The sequence below is a fragment of the Theropithecus gelada genome, chromosome 11, assembly GCF_003255815.1.
Source record: "Theropithecus gelada isolate Dixy chromosome 11, Tgel_1.0, whole genome shotgun sequence".
NCBI classification, from domain to species: Eukaryota; Metazoa; Chordata; class Mammalia; order Primates; family Cercopithecidae; genus Theropithecus; species Theropithecus gelada.
The window spans coordinates 98804986-98824433 of NC_037679.1; the positions used below are offsets into that span (position 1 = coordinate 98804986).

A 19448-nucleotide genomic window follows, 5' to 3' on the forward strand; every position below is an offset into this window, starting at 1 on the left:
TATTTTCTCAAAACTGAATTAGATTTAAATTCTGTTGGCCAAAGGTCACCAATTACTCTTTGGGTCGTGGTAGCCAATTTTTAGAAATCGGTCACAGGATCCAAATGGAATCCACTAGGAAAACAGTATATGTGTACTGAAGTTGCCAGAAATATTTACTGAGCACTTACTATATGTCAGGTATTGTGGTGGCTGCTGAGGACAAAGCAAACAACAAGACAGACTCATTCTTTGTCCTCATGGAGCTGCAGGTCTAGCAGAGAAGAAGGGTATGAGATGCCTAACGACACAATGACTGTGATAGTGGGTCCATGCTATGAGGGAGAAAGACAAGGAATTGTACAAGCAAGAGGAAGGGACCGACTGTAATCCACGGCTCAGGAAGAGCCTCCCTGAGGAAGGAATTTTTAAGCTGAGACCCGAACAGGAGTTGGGTGGGATGGGGGATGATGAGAGCTTTGCAATGGAGGGATAGAGTGTGAGGAGGCTCCAGGGTGGCAAGCTGGTGGAACAGTCAGATGACAGTGAGAAGGGCTGGGTGCTGGAGCCTGGGGAGGAGGGTGAGAGGGGCTGGTACCTTAGACCATGTGCAAATCATCAGGCTTGCTGTCGAGTTAACTTTAGAGAGGAAGGGGGGGTAGGGAGGGAGCGAGACGTCAGCAGACTGGGTGAGGCACAGGTTCAAGCTGGGACATGACTTAGCCTCTTTGTGAGCTCAGTTCTCTACCAGTTTACTTAGTGGAGGACAAGTCTGGGAAACCAGTGGACATCATGAGTTAAAAGAAATGGACAGGTCAGATGTGGTGACTCGTGCCTATAATTCTGGCACTTTGGGAGGCCAAGGGAGGTGGATCACTTGAGTCCAAGAATTTGAGACCAGCCTGGGGAAAAATGGCAAAACCCCATCTCTAAAAAAATTTTTAAAAATTAGCTGGGTATGGTGGCGCACACCTGTAGTCTGAGCTTCTCGGGAGGCTGAAGTGGGAGGATTGTTTGAGCCCGGGAGGCAGTTGCAGTGAGCCAAGGTTGTGCCATTGCACTCCAGCCTGGGAGACAAAGCAAGACCCTGTGTTGGAGGGGGAGGGAAAGAGAGAGAGAGAGACCAGTAAACTCAGAAGTCAGGCTCTGACTGAGGAGTATTCATTTCCTTTGGCCACAGTACTCACACCGTCTTCGGGTAACTCTCCCTGATACCAAGAACTAGAGAAGCAGGGTTCGTAGGGCTTTGTGAAAATGGAGTCACAGTGAAAGGATTGCATAGGTTTTTGAGACATTTCAACTGAGTTAGAGACATTTCCTGCTCTGTTATATATTTCACATTTCTTGCCCCTGGAAAAATTACCTGCCTTAGACTGACAGGCCTGGGCCTTCCTACAGAAATATCTGTGCCCTGGTTCTCCCTTCTCTGATGACAAGGACCAAATTATGTGTTACAGCTCATTTTACATGAACTGAAGTTTTAGTTGCCTGTTGGGATTTGGGAGCCTTTCCAGTCATACTGATTACTTATTTATAACATCTTCTTTAGGGATGGGTTATATCTTCTGATGGCTGATCTCTTAATGTTGTGTTAAATTTCCTGTCGATTTCAGCAAGTTATATTTTCTGACCTTGTCCCCAAATTCTGGAGGTGCACTGTATTTTGAACCTGTGATTTCCTTTAGGACATGTGGGATATTTTGAAAAAAAAGTGCAAGGCAATAAAGGAACCAGGATTACTCATTCACAATTTTAATCTAATGGGAACTGGTTTTCCCCAGTGAGGACCTGCTGTGTGTGCAGCCTCGTGGTAGGTGCTTGAAGAATACAAAAGAAGTTTCAGTTACTGTCCTGCAGTCAAGAAGCAGTCATTTTACTGGGGTAGAGCTAATTGCTATAGTAATGCCTGACGTTTCTCCACATTTCAGGAACACTAGCACGGCTTCACCTACTTCATCTGCAATTCTCACAACAGCCATGCAACATTTTTCATGCTCCTTATTCGGATAAAGAAAGTGAGGCTCATTTGGTTAAGTGACTTGCCTAAGCTCCCACAGCTGCGAAATTCCGGAGGCAAATCATTTTTTTTCTTAATAATTCATACATAGGTCTCCCTTTATTTTCAGGTGGTGAAGATTCTAGAATTAGTAGGAAATACTGATTCTATCTGAATCTCTAAACTATGAGGGAAGCTATACACCTCGATAGTTTTTGTTCCCTTTCTGATCTTGTTCCATAATTTATTTTGGTTGTTTTCAGTATTCTGCTATTAGGAATAATGCTGTCACAAATATAATTTCTCCTTTTATTTTTAGTTGATAGAACTGTACATACTTATGGGATACAGAGTGATATTTTGATACATGTATGCAATGTGTAATGATTAAATCAGAGTAGTTAGCATATCTGTCACCCCTAACATAGAATTTCCTTGTGTTGTAAACATTCACAATCCTCTCTTCTTTTTGGAAACATACAATAATATTAATCCTATTCACCCTGCAGTTCTGCAGAACACTAGAAGGTATTCCTCCCATCTAGCTTAACTTTGGATCCATTAACCAACCTCTCCCCATCCTCCCCTCCCCACATTTTCCCCAGCCCCTAATAATCACAATTCTATGCTTTACTTCCATAAGCTCAAATATTCTTTAGTTTCCACATACGAGTGAGAACATGTGGTGTTTGTCTTTCTGTGTCTGGCCGATTTCACATAACATGATGTCCTCCAGGCTCATCCATGTTGCTATGAATAATAGGATATCATTCTTTTTATGGCTGAATATGATTCCAGTGCATATATATAACATCCATTCCTCTCTTGATGGACATTTAGGTTGATTCAACAAATAATCTAATTAAAAACTGGGCAAAGCATCTAAATAGACACTTCACAAAAGAAGACATAGAAATGGACAATAGGTGTATGAAAATTAACATCACTAATCGTCGAGGAATGCAAGTCAGAATCACAATGAGATATCATCTCACCCCAGTTAGAATGGCTATTATAAAAAAGACAAAAAAATAAAGGCTGGAAAGAATGCAGTGAAAGGGAACTCTCAGGTATTGCTGGTGGGAATGTAAATTGATATAGCGACTATGCAAAGCAGAATGGAGGTCCCTCAAAAACGAAAAATGGAACTGGCACATGACCTAGCAATCCCATTCCTGGGTATGCATCCAAAGGAAAAGAAATCAGTATATCAAGGGAATACCTGCACCCTCATGTTTATTGCAGGACTATTCACAATAACTAAGGATTCAGATCTTATTCTGTCCGACTTGGAAGCTCCAAGCTCTTCTACTCCCCTACTATGCCTACAAGAACCTCCACCCACAAGCAGGGCTGAATGGATGTCAGAGTGGCCTAGGGGACAAGGGAAATTTTTTTTTAAGTCAATACATGTTAACCTTCAGGTTTAGATTCCTGGGCGATGCATTCGGTGATGGTTGTGCTCCCTAGCTTTCAAGGACTTATTTTTTTCTTTGGAGACACGGCCAGTCACACCAGCTAATATTTCACATTGGTGGGTATCTTTTCCTTTTTATGAGAAGGTAACAATATTGCATAGCATGAAAGGAGCATGACTAGATCCACAAAACTGCATTCCTGCTTTTGTTTTCATTTAAAACGAGTTCCCGTTGAGGATAGTGGAGATGCGTGCTTTGCTGGAGGAAGTTAACAACCCCATCCTGGGAAACGATTTTGCATTGCTTAGTGTAAGATTAGGCTGCAATTGATAGAGCCTCTAAAATCACCGTGGATAAACAAGGTAAAATTCTATCTTTCACATAAAAATCTACAGGCAGCCCAGGGCTGCTATGATACTCCCTAGAGCCAGACTCAGTTTCTTTCTTGACACTTCGCTGTTTCTGGCCCGGACTTTAACCTTAAGGTCTAAAATGTCTGTGTCCATCTTCCAGGCAGCAGGTTAAGGGATGGAAGAAAACAAAGGGGCAAAAAGCACGTACTTGCTGTTTTTGAAGAAGGTTACCAGATACTTCCACCACATGACATTGGCCAGAAGTATTGTTTATGGAAACACCTAATCGCGAGGGAGATGTGGTCTTAATGCTGGACGGCCATGTGCTTTGTTAAAAATGAGGAACATGAGAACGGCTGTCAGGGGACAGCTAGCAGTCTGCCACCAAGGTCTTGGAATTTGACCCTTGCCCTCCCAACCCTACCTCAAACTTTGAACATCTGCACCCACTTAATGGATATTTGTTACATACTTGAGCAACCAACCCTAAAGAAAGTTAAAACTGCATTCATCACAGTTTGAGAATAAAGACAAAGGGTAATATGTTAACATTCATAATAGTCATGATCTCTTAGCGAGAGGGATGATGCCGTTTGCCATCTTTCACCAGAAACATAATTTCTGGGGCCATGACGGAGAGCTGGGCTTGCAGGTCAGCTTCACAGATGGTTTCTTTTCTTTCCCCTTATTTTCACTTAATTGGAAAAGCTTAAATTACAGTTAGAAGTAGCAGCAAGTGATTGATGATTCTGTCCAGTAGTCCTGCATAACCAAAGATAAAACTGGGGAGATTGTTCACCGAAGGCCACTTTTGGTGTTTTGCCAGAACAGTGTCACACTTGGGATTGGGAAGGTTTCATCTTAGGGCTGCCACATAGGTTCCTTATCGACCCTTGGATTTGATTTTAGCCTAAACGCATGACTTTGTGTTGTGTTACAGTCCTTGGGTGTGTTTCTTAATTATCCCGAGTGACTGTGTCATGTCTGAAAACTATTTTTATTGCACTATCTGTGTAACTTTGGGCAAATCATTTACATATTCCCTGCCTTGGTTTCCTCAACTGTAGGATAGAGATAGTGGTGGTAGTACTGGCCTTACAGCATAGTTGCGAATATTGTGTGAGCTAATGCACGTGATCACCTAACTCAGTTCTGGCATATAATACACACTCAATAAATATGCATTGTGGTGATTGTTATTTTCAGTATTTTCAAACTCTAGACTATCCAAGCCTTTTGTACCATAGTCCAATCTCCTTGTGAAATCTTGGTTTATTCTTCATTTTTCTGCCTTGTAAGTAATGAGCTTTCTTTCTCAAAGTGAGGTTTGGTTCTGGACGTTTGAATTACTGAACATGTTTTGGAGCTGCCATTGAAAAATAATAGAGATAGTTTCACTTGCATTAATGAGTGCCATAAAATATCTTTTTATTTTGTTCATCATTTCAAAAACACATGTGAGCACCTCCATAGACAGTGTTCTTCAGTGGGGGAAGTGGTCTTCTATTTGCCATCTATCTCCCTGCCAGGCAAACTGAAAACGCAGACAGTCAGAGCCTGTGAGTTGAAGATTTTCTACATAGTCTTCAACACTAAACCAAGATCAGAGGGCGTACTTAATGGAGGATTGTGCTATCAGCTTGTTCTTTCTCTCTGAACACAGTGAAGGAGTTTAAACACAACACTTGTGCTTAATTTTGCAGGTAGTTTTAGAAACTTCTCACCAATAATGAGACTTTTGCCAGTTTTTCCTACTTGGTTTTGGTCCTCTTTAGTTTTTTAGTGACAAAATTAATTAAATTCATGTCAGAAAGTAAAGAGTTTTTCCCCTGTGTGTGCTTGTTCTGAAAAAAAAAAGTGACTGTTTATTTGAAGATGAGGTGCCTTCCTCTCATAATCTGACACCTATTTGTAACAGACATGGTGACAAGGCCAGATGAATTGCTGGGTCAATAAAACCTGACTTTCAAATACTCATCACTGCATTTTCTGTCCTTATTTTTCATTTTTTGAGAGAAATCAGCACACAACACAATCACTTATTCTGAGACATAGATTCATGTCCTGTATTCATATAGGAGCCCTGTTTATGATATTATTTTGCATTGTACCATTGTCATTATGATTTACAGTATTACTTCTAGGCTCTAGTAGATCACTTTTGTGGTTTGGGGCTATAACAGCATGATAGTAGAACAAAAATACAGACTTGAACAGTAAACACTAAAAATGTGTGAATGGAGTCAAGTTGCGGGCTATTCACTAAATGTGAGCAGAGGAAAACCAACCACGTGTTATTAAGAGTGTAACGAGATTTCCGTGAAAATCATGATTGCTTATATTTCAAATCTGTGACCAAAATTGTTTTAACTTGTTCTTTTTTTTTTCCTCTGAAGCTACCAAACTTCCAGGGGCCACACTTTGGGAACACTATCCTACTGTTTTCGACGAGAGCGTTTTTGGAATAGACTGATGAACGGGGTACAGGTGGGAAGGGACTGGTCCCCGGTGAATTTTAAAGAGAACGAAAATGAGACACTGAAGAACAACGGGTTGGGCTTCTTGTGTGGAACAGTTGGAGAACCAGGAATTTAAGCTATGTACTTACAAGTGTTTCCATTTGTTCTTCCTTTGTACCTTGCAGAGTAAAAGCCAGGGATCCGTCTTTGTCCGGATACACGCCCCGTGGCAGGTGCTGGCCAGAGAGGCAGAATTCTTGAAGATCAAAGTTCCTACCAAGAAAGTATGAGCATGTTTCTCCTGGGTTGTGGGCCTCCTGAGGGCCGGATGGATGCAGATAGCTTGGGAATAGGGCCAGGTGGGATGTGGGTTTTGTGGAATTGAAATCACACTTGCCTCCCCAGCGACCCATGATGTGGGGGGCACGGGGAAGAGTTGGGGTGAGGAGAGAGATCCTCCCACCTCAGGGCACTGGCTGGGTTTGCTCCACGAGAAGCAACACATTGTCCCTGTCTGTGTTCTTCATTTTTCTGTTTCACCTCCTTTCTCTCTTTTCTCAGGGTCCTAGTACAGTCAGACACTTCTTTAGTGAACAGAGTAATGAGAGAAGGCCGCAAGCCATGCTGACTGCAGCAGCAGCGGGCAGGGGAAACAGCACCAAATTTGCTGTGGAGATTCTGGTTATGCTTCCGCCACTAAATATTGTGTGGTGGTGGGTTTCACTTATCTCTTCTGTAAATCAGAAGGTTCTTAATCAGGTGAATTGATTAACATCCCCTGGTAAGTGTTTTCACAATGTTCATGCCAGCGTCCCATCTCTGGGAATTTGACCTACTTGGTTGGTATGGAATGAAGTTCTCATCGGTGTTAGGCAAAAAATCCGCAGGAGGTTCTGATGCACATCTGGGTTGACAGCCACACAGTTTAGATGATGTTTGAGGTAGTTTTTTTTTTAAATCCAGGATAGCCTATACATAATTTAAAAATCTACCCAGAGGCCAGGCACAGTGGCTGACACCTGTAATCCCAGCACTTTGTTGGGGGAGAAGTGGAAGGATCTCTTGAGGTCAGAAGTTTGAGACCAGCCTGGGCAACATAGCAATTTTAGAGGAAAGGAGTGGCTATTGACCTTGACCATGTGATGCCTCTTCGGGAAGGTCCTGTGGCAGATGGTACTCTAACCATGGGTGAACTGTGGGTGGTCTCTCTTTCTTTCCCTCCACCCTTTTTCTCTCTCTCTCATATACACCACACATACACACACACACACACCTCTCCATAGTGTAGTTGTGTAAGTGGTGACTTACCACGGCAAAGATCATCTTGCTCATTGTAACTACCATCATGATAGTTTCCATGCTCCCCACTGTGAACAGAATTCCATATTTGTTGCCTTCTGTACCACCACTGTGATCACCTGCCCCCTCGTCACCATGCCCACTCTCAGTGCCATCATTATAGTCAGCAACACCATTCTGATTTACATTGTGGGCTAACACCATTTTCACCACCAACAGATCTGCTATCTCCATCAAAAATCACTCATCAAATATCAGCATGTGACTGATACCGTCATGAGTCCCCTGCTTGAGAAGAATAAAGTCTGTGGATTCTGTTCTTATAGATTTATTACAATGGACAATAACTCCACAGCAGGTGGACAAATGCTTATTAAACAATGAACAAACACAAACATGAATATTAGCTACAAACATTTTGCCAACGAAAGGTGATTTTTAGTGGTGGCAGCGCTGGTCACATGCCTGAAGTGTCTTAGTTTCACAAGGACCACGCTGTGTCTTTCCCTTTCAGTTGCACTGCTGTGTTTTTTGTCTCCTGGTTTCAGTCCTCTCAGTCTTAATACCACCGCCCTCAAATGCGGGCACCATCTTTGTTTTGGATCTCCGTTCCTCCTTAACTAATGTTCTCTGGATTTCCTGGCAACATGACACTAGTTTCAGCTTTGGGTGGAGGCTTCTGCTTCCTGCTGGTGGGGTCATGTTTTGGCCAACCCTGTCACTCCTCTTTCTTCTGTCTTCCTTCTAACTCCAGTATATTCTTCTCCTTTCTGTCTGGTTTATCTGAATAATGTTTTCTTAACCTCATTCTATTTGTGTCTTGTTTCCTATGTTTTAATCTCTGCTGCTGATCCTTGGAAAGGAGGTGAGCAAAACTCTAATGCCCATGTTATGATTTCTATCCCCCAGGGTAATTCTTTTAGGGGAAACCTAGAGACATAGGAAAAGTGTGTCCTTTTTCAGCCTCCCCTCGCTTATTTTCCTTCTTCGCTTTCCTTCCCATCCTTCTACTCTCATGCTTTTCCTTCTCTCTTCTTTCCACCCCTTCTTCTGATGCCTCCTCCTAGCCTCCCTCTCTGTTCTTTGCACATGCTATGACACCTCCACATCTCTCTCTCTCTTTTTTTTTTTTTTTTTGAGATGGAGTCTTGCTCTGTTGCCCAGGCTGGAGTGCAGTGGTGTGATCTCAGCTCTCTGCAGTCTCCGTCCCCCAGGTTCAAGCAATTCTCCTGCCTCAACCTCCCGAGCAGCTGGGATTACAGATGAGCGTCACCACGCCCAGCTAATTTTTGTATTTTTAGTAGAGACAGGATTTCTCTGTGTTGGCCAGGCTGGTCTCCAATTTCTGACCTCATGATCTGCCTGCCTTGGCCTCCCAAAGTGCTGGGATTACAGGTGTGAGCGACCACACCAGGCCAGACACCTCCACATCTCTTGTCTTTCTACCACCTTCACCTGCTCAGTCCTAGACTTGGCTTCCCCAGTAGTGCTTGCCTTTTGTCCCTCTGGTATCTCCTTTATCCTTTCACATGCTTATGCTTTTTAGAGCATAGTTTTGCATAAATGACATATTGGCCTTCAGAGTTTCAGTGCCCCTATACATGAGCTGTTTGGAACTTACATCTGTAGTTTAGGTAGTACCTGCACTTGAAGTTGTAGATGAGTTGGCGAGGGTGAGAACATACTCACCCATAAAACAGCCATCTCTGGGTTTCTCTCCCTGCTTTCCATTTTGGTAGACACGGCGCTAGTTGAGTCCTCAGAAGGAGAGACTTTCTAACCTTGGTTCCGCAGGTATTCATCGTGTGATTTGGGGAGGTCATCCCATCTCTCAGAGCCTCAGTTGCTTCATCTGTGATATGGGCATACTCATACCTGTCCTATTTTTCTTAGAAGGTTGTTGTAAGGATCTGATTCTTAACCAGTGCTGTGTAAACACAGGAGGTTGTTGTGTCTGCTTTCTGAAATATTTTAATGTGTATTCTCAATTGTTAGTCCCCCAATCAGCTTCCTTTCTGACCAAAGAAGCAGCCAGCACTGATAGTGCTCCCTCTGTGAGAAAGTCCCTGGAGAGGCACTGAGGGAGCAGAAGCAACCCATGCCCTCAAGGTGCCGACAGTCACAGGGCAGCATGGGAGGAGTGCAGGTGCCCAGACATCAACACAGTGATGGGATACTGTGTCAAGTAGTAACTCATTAGCCCAGCACCAATTCTGTTTGTCAATGTGGTGGGTTAGGGAGTAGGGAGAGGCAAAGCCATGTGGTTGCCCCTCCAAGGCTGCAGATAAAACAGAACTTTTTCCCCAAAGTTTCTGGGTCCCAGACTCGACTCAGGTGGACTGTTTTGGCTTCCTTTTGCCACATTTATTTTTTCTTTTTTCCCTCCCCTGCCCTCCCCTTCCCTTCTCTCTTCTCTCTCCTTCCTTCCTTTTCTTTCTTTTCTTTCCTTCCTTCCTGCCTGCCTGCCTGCCTTCCTTCCTTCCTTCCTTTCCTTCCTTCCTTTTCTTTCTTTTCCTTCCTTTCCTTTCCTTCCCTTTCCCTTTCCCTTTCCCTTTCCCTTTTCTTTCTTGATGGAGTCTCCCTCTGTCACCCAGGCTGGAGTGCAGTGGTGCAATCTCAGCTCACTGCAACCTCTGCCTCCTGGGCTGAAGGAATTCTCTTGCCTCAGCTTCCCAAGTAGCTGGGACTATAGGCACGCACCACCATGCCTGGCTATATTTTGTATTTTTAGTAGAGACAGGGTTTCCACATGTTGGCCAGGCTGGTCTTGAACTCCTGACCTCAAGTGATCCATCTGCCTCGGCCTCCCAAAGTGCTGGGATTACAGGCATGAGCCACTGCACCCGGCCCTAGATCTTCTTTGTATCATAGAAGTCAATGGCTTGTAGTGGAGCTGACAGAGGGTGTTATACACAGGTGAGGGGAGATACAACTTGATATGCTGGGTAGGATGCTATGTTTGTAAAAATTAATCTGAGGCTCTGATCCCAGGGGTGGGGATCTGGGTTAAACCCAGTTCCTGAGTTGAGAGAGGAGCGTAGAAAATGGAGGACGAGACTCGCTGTCTGTGGAGGGCTAGTGTTGGGGCTAGCGGCATGCTGTCTTTTTAAAATGGGTTTGGGAAGTGATCAAAATGAGAAAAAAACCACATTTGCTGAGAGCCACATCCTGGCAGCGAGGGAAGCGTGGAGGAAGAATGAGGCATGGTGTGGGATCAGTTAAGCATTCTCCAGGCAGTGGAAGGTTGGATCATAACTCAGTGGGGTCCAGAGAGACTGGGAAGATGGGGAGGAAATCACAAAATCGAGATCTCAAACCTGGACAAATCCATTGTAATGTGTCCGGGGACTCCAAGTCCTGAACACAGATATTAACGGGGAGGGGGAATCTTGGAAGGAAGCATTTGTTTTCCAAAAACAACAACAGAAGAGCCAGCATTTTGCGAGGGACACTCAAGATCCATGCACAGAAGGGTGTGGGAAGGCCTGGCCTTTGGCCCCGAGCAGCCTGAGAAGGTTTGAAATGGGGGTATGGAAGCAGGTGCTTTCTCACCTCTGCTCATTACCAAGATGGCTCTTCTAGAGATTGTGGTCAACATCTCTGTTGATTTCTCATTTGCTTTTTTTGTATATATGAATGAACACTCTGTTTCTCATCCTTTACATTGTCTTATTCCTCAAGCCTCCAGCAGAGACAAGGTCGGTGCAAGCTGTTAGGGACGACTTTCTTTTCAATGAAATCATATTAATCCAGCCCTAGTTCACTAAATTTGGAAGAAGTGGCATGCCTAGGATTGGTGAAAAACCACTTTTGTCCAATTGTCAGAGCTTTTGTAGCTATTATTAGTAGAGTGACTGATATTGCAGGGGTCTCATTTGCTGTCCCTCAGAGCATGCCAGAACTTTAGCTTATGTGTCCTTTGCATGCAAGTAGATGCTGTTAACTTCCAGCAAGTCATGCCTTTTTAGGCAAACAGGCTCAGAGCTCCATACATCTCCAAAACAGGAGTAATACACATTGTGGAGGGAAGTGGTGGTGATGTACTCGAATGCCTGGTAGAGAGGCACACACAACACATGAGAACTGCCATTATTACTGCTGTTGGTATTGTTATTCATAGCAAGGTGTGCAGGCAGTGCAGTTGGTACAAGACTAGGACTGTGTCTGCTCTTTGATTCTCTCCTCTCCTCTCTGCAGTGTCGGGGGAAGCAGGCCCAGTCCCTCAACTCTGCCAAGGCAGCCAGAAGTACAGACATGAAATCTGTGGAGATGCAGGAACAGATGGCCTTTGGACTATATGCTGGGGATTTCCATTTCCTAGAGCACAGGTCCTTGGGGCGTCTGTAAACACAATGGCTCCACGTGCGAGGTCTGTGGTGCAGTTGCTGGGAAAGCCAGTGAGAAGACTGCTGGGGTCCCGTGGTGCAGGAGGCAGAGCTTGAAGGCACCCATTTTAAGGGAGAGACAGCAGACGTGACAAGTGGTCCCCCTTGAGTTCTACTATTGACTGTGCCCCCATTAACCTGGGGTTACTTGATTCATGTCTTAGTCTGTTTCCTAAAAAGGACTTGAGATGGATTACAACCAAAAGAAGGAATGCAATGGATCATTTTTCAAAAGGACAGATAAAAAGAGTCATGTAACTGGGGAGGGGAGGAAGTAGGGAAGTGCAAGGGAAATAATGATAGTGGAAACTAAAAATAAGGGTGATGGATGCAGGTAAGACAGAGTTGCATTCTGGGCTTTCTGGTAGCCAAGACAGAAAGGACTGTGGCTCACAGTTGTCTATGGGAATCAGCATCTGTTTTGCCAAAGAAGGCAAAGTTTTCCTGTTATAAAGGACATGAACAATACAAGGGACTATGTTTTCAGTAATAAGTTCACACAAGCTTCTGCAGTGTTCTTCATGTGACCATTGCTTACACTGATTCTGGATAAAACTTAGGATGTAATGTTAAACTGTAGTTGAGGGAGGGTTGAATACAGAGTAATGTCTGCAAATTTCTTTAAAAAAATTTTTTTTTATTATACTTTAAGTTCTAGGATACATGTGCACAACGTGCAGGTTTGTTACATATGTATACATGTGCCATGTTGGTGTGCTGCACCCATTAACTCGTCATTTACATTAGGTATATCTCCTAATGCTATCCCTCCCCCCTCCCCACTCCCAACAATAGGACCCGGTGTGTGATGTTGCCCTTCCTGTGTCCAAGTGATCTCATTGTTCAGTTCCCACCTATGAGTGAGAACATGAGGTGTTTGGTTTTCTGTTCTTGTGGTAGTTTGCTAAGAACGATGGTTTCCAGCTGCATCCATGTCCCTACAAAGAACACGAACTCATCCTTTTGTGTGGCTGCATAGTATTCCATGGTGTATATGTGCCACATTTTCTTAATCCAGTCTGTCACTGATGGACATTTGGGTTGATTCCAAGTCTTTGCTATTGTGAATAGTGCCACAATAAACATACGTGTGCATGTGTCTTTATAGCAGCATGATTTATAATCCTTTGGATATATACCCAGTAATGGGATGGCTGGGTCAAATGTTACTTCTAGTTCTAGATCCTTGAGGAATCACCACGCTGTTTTCCACAATGGTTGAACTAGTTTACAGTCCCACCAACAGTGTAAAAGTGTTCCTATTTCTCCACATCCTCTCCAGCACCTGTTGTTTCCTGACTTTTTAATGATTGCCATTCTAACTGGTGTGAGATGGTATCTCATTGTGGTTTTGATTTGCATTTCTCTGATGGCAAGTGATGATGAGCATTTTTTCATGTGTCTCTTGGCTGTATAAATATCTTCTTTTGAGAAGTGTCTGTTCATATCCTTTGCCCACTTTTTGATGGGGTTGTTTGTTTTTTTCTTGTAAATTGTTTGAGTTCTTTGTAGGTTCTGGATATTAGCCCTTTGTCAGATGAGTAGGTTGCAAAAATTTTCTCCCATTCTGTAGGTTGCCTGTTCACTCTGATGGAGTTTCTTTTGCTGTGCAGAAGCTCTTTAGTGTAATTAGATCCCATTTGTCAATTTTGGCTTTTGTTACCATTGCTTTTGGTGCTTTAGACATGAAGTCCTTACCCATGCCTATGTCCTGAGTGGTATTACCTAGGTTTTCTTCTAGGGTTTTTATGGTTTTATGTCTAACATTTAAGTCTCTAATCCATCTTGAATTAATTTTCGTATAAGGAGTAAGGAAAGGATCCAGTTTCAGCTTTCTACTTACGGCTAGCCAATTTTCCCAGCACCGTTTATTAAATAGGGAATCCTTTCCTCATTTCTTGTTTTGTCAGGTTTGTCAAAGATCAGATGGTTGTAGATGTGTGGTATTATTTCTGAGGACTCTGTTCTGTTCCATTGGTCTATATCTCTGTTTTGGTACCAGTACCATGCTGTTTTGGTTACTGTAGCCTTGTAGTATAGTTTGAAGTCAGGTAATGTGATGCCTCCAGCTTTGTTCTTTTGGCTTAGGATTGTCTTGGCAATGCGGGCTCTTTTTTGGTTCCATAAGAACTTTAAAGCAGTTTTTTCCAATTCTGTGAAGAAAGTCATTGGTAGTTTAATGGGGGTGGCATTGAGTCTGTAAATTACCTTGGGCAGTATGACCATTTTCACAATATTGATTCTTCCTATCTATGAGCATGGAATGTTCTTCCATTTGTTTGTGTCCTCTTTTATTTCACTGAGCAGTGGTTTGTAGTTCTTCTTGAAGAGGTCCTTCACATCCCTTGTAAGTTGGATTCCTAGGTATTTTATTCTCTTTGAAGCAGTTTTGAATGGGAGTTCATTCATGATTTGGCTCTCTGTTTGTCTGTTACTGGTGTATAAGAATGCTTGTGATTTTTGCACATTGATTTTGTATCCTGAGACTTTGCTGAAGTTGCTTATCAGCTTAAGGAGATTTTGGGCTGAGATGATGGGGTTTTCTAAATATACAATCATGTCATCTGCAAACAGGGACAATTTGGCTTCTTTTCTTAATTGAATACCCTTTATTTCTTTCTCCTGCCTGATTGCCCTAGCCAGAACTTCCAACACTATGTTGAATAAGAGTGGTGAGAGAGGGCATCCCTGTCTTGTGCCAGTTTTCAAAGGGAATGCTTCCGGTTTTTGCCCATTCAGTATGATATTGGCTGTGGGTTTGTCATAAATAACTCTTACTATTTTGAGATACGTTCCATCAATTCCGAATTTATTGAGAGTTTTTAGCATGAAGGGCTGTTGAATTTTGTCAAAGGCCTTTTCTACATCTATTGAGATAATCATGTGGTTTTCGTCTTTGGTTCTGTTTATATGCTGTATTACGTTTATTGATTTGCGTATGTTGAACCAGCCTTGCATCCCAGGGATGAAGCCCACTTGATCATGGTAGATAAGCTTTTTGATGTGCTGCTGGATTCGGTTTGCCAGTATTTTATTGAGGATTTTTACATCGATGTTCATTAGGGATATTGGTCTAAAATTCTGTTTTTTTGTTTTATGTCTGCCAGGCTTTGGTATCAGGATGATGTTGGCCTTATAAAATGAGTTAGGGAGGATTCCCTCTTTTTCTATTGATTGGAATAGTTTCAGAAGGAGTGATACCAGCTCCTCCTTGTACCTCTGGTAGAATTCGGCTGTGAATCTGTCTGGTCCTGGACTTTCTTCGGTTGGTAGGCTATTAATTATTGCCTCAATTTCAGAGCCTGCTATTGGTCTATTCAGGGATTCAACTTCTTCCTGGTTTAGTCTTGGGAGAGTGTATGTGTCTGGGAATTTATCCATATCTTCTAGGTTTTCTAGTTTATTTGCGTAGAGGTGTTTATGGTATTCTCTGATGGTAGTTTGTATTTCTGTGAGGTCGGTGGTGATATCCCCTTTATCATTTTTTATTGAGTCTATTTGATTCTTCTGTCTTTTCTTCTTTATTAGTCTTGCTAGCAGTCTATCAATTTTGTTGATCTTTTCAAAAAACCAGCTCCTGGATTCATTGATTTTTTGAAGGGTTTTTTGTGTCTCTATCTCCTTCAGTTCTACTCCGATCTTAGTTATTTCTTGCCTTCTGCTAGCTTTTGAATGTGTTTGCTCTTGCTTCTCTAGTTCTTTTAATTGTGATGTTAGGGTGTCAATTTTAGATCTTTCCTGCTTTCTCTTGTGGGCATTTAGTGCTATAAATTTCCCTCTACACACTGCTTTAAATGTGTCCCAGAGATTCTGGTATGTTGTATTTTTTTCTCATTGGTTTCAAAGAACATCTTTATTTCTGCCTTCATTTCGTTATGGACCCAGTAGTCATTCAGGAGCAGGTTGTTCAGTTTTCATGTAGTTGAGCAGTTTTGATTGAGTTTCTTAGTCCTGAGTTCTAGTTTGATTGCACTGTGGTCTGAGAGATAGTTTGTTATAATTTCTGTTCTTGTACATTTGCTGAGGAGTGCTTTATGTCCAACTATGTGGTCAAATTTGGAATAAGTGCGATGTGGTGCTGAGAAGAAAGTATATTCTGTTGATTTGGGGTGGAGAGTTCTGTAGATGTCTATTAGGTCCACTTGCAGAGTTGAGTTCAATTCCTGGATATCCTTGTTAACTTTCTGTCTTGTTGATCTGTCTAATGTTGACAGTGGGGTGTTAAAGTCTCCCATTGTTATTGTATGGGAGTCTAAGTCTCTTTGTAAGTCTCTAAGGACTTGCTTTATGAATCTGGGTGCTCCTGTATTGGGTGCATATATATTTAGGATAGTTAGCTCTTCCTGATGAATTGATCCCTTTACCATTATGTAATGGCCTTCTTTGTCTCTTTTGATCTTTGTAGGTTTAAAGTCTGTTTTATCAGAGACTAGGATTGCAACCCCTGCCTTTTTTTTTGTTTTCCATTTGCTTGGTAGATCTTCCTCCATCCCTTTATTTTGAGCCTGTGGGTGTCTCTGCATGTGAGATGGGTCTCCTGAATACAGCACACTGATGGGTCTTGACTCTTTATCCAATCTGGCAGTCTATTTCTTTTAATTGGACCATTTAGTTCATTTACATTTAAGGTTAATATTGTTATGTGTGAACTTGATCCTGTCATTATATTAATTGGTTATTTTGCTCATTAGTTGATGCAGTTTCTTCCTAGCATTGATGGACTTCACATTTTGGCATGTTTTTGCAGTGGCTGGTACCGGTTGTTCCTTTCCATGTTTAGTGCTTCCTTCAGAATCTCTTGTAGGGCAGGCCTGGTGGTGACCAAATCTCTAAGCATTTGCTTTTCTGTAAAGGATTTTATTTCTCCTTCACTTATGAAACTTAGTTTGGCTGGATATGAAATTCTGGGTTGAAAATTCTTTTCTTTAAGAATGTTGAATATTGGCCCCCACTGTTTTCTGGCTTGTAGAGTTTCTGCCAAGAGATCTGCTGTTAGTCTGATTACTTCCCCAGGCGTGGGATGTAATCTCCTGGTGTGCTGTTTGCTAAGACCCTTGGTAAAGCACAGTATTAGGGTGGGAGTTATCCAATTTTCCAGGTGTTGTGTGTCTCAGTTTCCCTTGGCTAGGAAAAGGAATTCCCTTCCCCCTTGCGCTTCCTGGGTGAGGTGATGCCTCGCCCTGCTTCAGCTCTCGCTGGTTGGGCTGCACTCACTGACCAGCACCAGTGAGATGAACTCGGTACCTCAATTGAAAATGTAGAAATCACCCGTCTTCTATGTTGCTCACGCTGGGAGTTGGAGGCTGGAGCTGTTCCTATTCAGCCATCTTGGGTGCCCCCAATGTCTGCAAATTTCTGAGGTGCTAACTGGGTTCAAAGATAAAGGTTTGAGAAGAAATGCCACTGATACTTTAATTCTTTTCAGTTGAACCCATGTTTTGACATGTTTATGTCTACTAACCTGCATTTATTAAAGAATGAGTTATCTTCTTTTCTTTACTATAAAACATATGTAATTGCTATTAAGCATTATTTATCAGTGTGAAAAAAATTGGTGTTTCCACACTGAGCTGATAGAATTCCAGTTAAAAAGCAAAGAAACTTGGCATTTCAGTTAACTTCAGTGGTCCCTTAGGAGGGAAAGGTAATTCCATTTAGCCTTGGAAATGATTGGAAATTGTTCTCAGGTACTTGTTATTGTCTTTCTAGAGACTCTGATTTGGTAGCCCTGGCTTTTGCAAAAGCTTCACAGGAGGACCTCTTCCTGGCTAATGGTGCCCACCCAACCTCAGGGACTCTACTCAGCCAGGACTGCAGCACCTCTTATTTCTCAGTTATTCAGATTTGAGGCTTGTATTGGTTAGGGTTCTCCAGAGAAACAGAACCAACAGGACACACACAGACACACACACACACACACACACACACAGAGAGAGGGGGGGGGGGTATCATGAGGAATTGGTTAATACAATTATGGGAGCTGGGAAGTCCCAAGATCTGGAGTTCATGCAATGGAGACCCAGGAGAGCTGATGGTGTAGTTGCAGTCTGTGTCCAGTCTGAGAACTAGGAGAGCCAACAAATAAGCTCCAGCAGCCTCAAGACACAAGAACTGATGTTTCAGTTCAAGTGTGAAGGCAGGAAAAGACTGATGTCCTAGCTCATGCAGTCAGGCAGGAAGAGTTTCCCCTTAGCTGTGGGAAGGTCAGCCTTTTTGTTATATTCAGGCCTTCAACTGATTGGATGAGGCCCACCACATTAGGGAGGGTAATCTGCTCTACTTAGTCTACTGACTCAAATGCTCATCTCATCCCAAAACACTCTCATAGATACACCCAGATGTTTGACCAAATATCTGGGCACCCAATGGTCCAGTCAAGTTGACACATAATATGAACCATCACAAGGCTTGTAATTTCAAAGTCAGTAATCCTCTTTGTAATGGAATGAATAGTGGCATTCAAAAAATATGTCCAAGACCTAGTCCTGGAACCTGTAAATATAATCTTATTTGGAAAAAAGATCTTTGCAGATATAATTAGTTAAGGATCTCAGGATGAGATCATCCTGGATTTAGAATAGAACCTAAATCCAATGACAGGTATCCTTATAAGAGAAAGGCAGAAAGATATTTGAGAGGGGAGAAGATTATGTGAAGAAGACTGGAGTTATTCAGGCTGAAAGCAAAGAATGCCTGGGGCCATCAAAAGCTGGAAGAGGCAAGAAATAATTTTTCCCTTATAGCCTTTAGAAGGAGTGCTGCTCCACTGATGCCTTGATTTTAGATTTGTGACCTTCACAACTGTGACAGAATAAGTTTGTGTTGTGATAATTTGTTATGGCAGCACTATGAAACTAATACACTCTTTTTCTGGGCAGGAAGCAGTAAGCAGACAATTGAAGACAATTGAAGGTCTCTGGTAGGCTTGTTGGCTTTCTCTGTATTCCAAGAATCCAGTTTGCAGATTCTAAGATCACTTGGAATAGTCTTGTTTATTTGTTGCCATTGGGTTTGGGAGTTCTATGGAAGAGTCTTTGTGCATGGATCTTCCTACATGACCTTGGTGTGTCTATGACGACTTTTTCATTGTCCATTCCTATTTGATGAAATAGAAGCAGAGGCTCACCTTGTTATGAATGGTGGAAGGAGACCCAGTGTGGCTAATGTCAAGAAGAGCTTAATCCACTCAAGAATAATTTTCCTATTTATACTTCTATTTCCAAATACAGTAATTGGCTGAAGTAACAGCTTCTGCCTTGGTAAGAGGTGTCTGCAAAGAAGGATATTAGCATGTTTTAAAGCTTGTCCACATTTCATAATTCTTACATTTGACTTTGAGGAAAAAGATTCATAAAACCACTTTGAATTATGCCAATCAAAACAAATTATCTTGAGATCAAAAGACTTATAGTCATGAGTTGATAAAGAGATAAATTAATTGAGTTTTAAATATAGTTAATACTGCATCCCATGTGCTAGACCATTTCGTAAGAGCCTTATGTACATGACTTGTTTTTACCTTCACAACAACGATATGAGATAGGTATGAGCGTTAGCTT

General features: G+C 42.3%; 1 protein-coding gene across 1 annotated transcript in view; it reads left to right on the forward strand.

Moving 5' to 3' along the window:
- Window positions 1–19448, forward strand: part of ANO2 (anoctamin 2) — a 364008-nt gene that overhangs the window by 65226 nt on the left and 279334 nt on the right. Inside the window, exon 3 of the mRNA XM_025401723.1 lies at window positions 6391–6489. Coding sequence (XP_025257508.1) covers window positions 6391–6489 — 99 coding nt within the window. The remainder of the gene's footprint in view (window positions 1–6390; window positions 6490–19448) is intronic.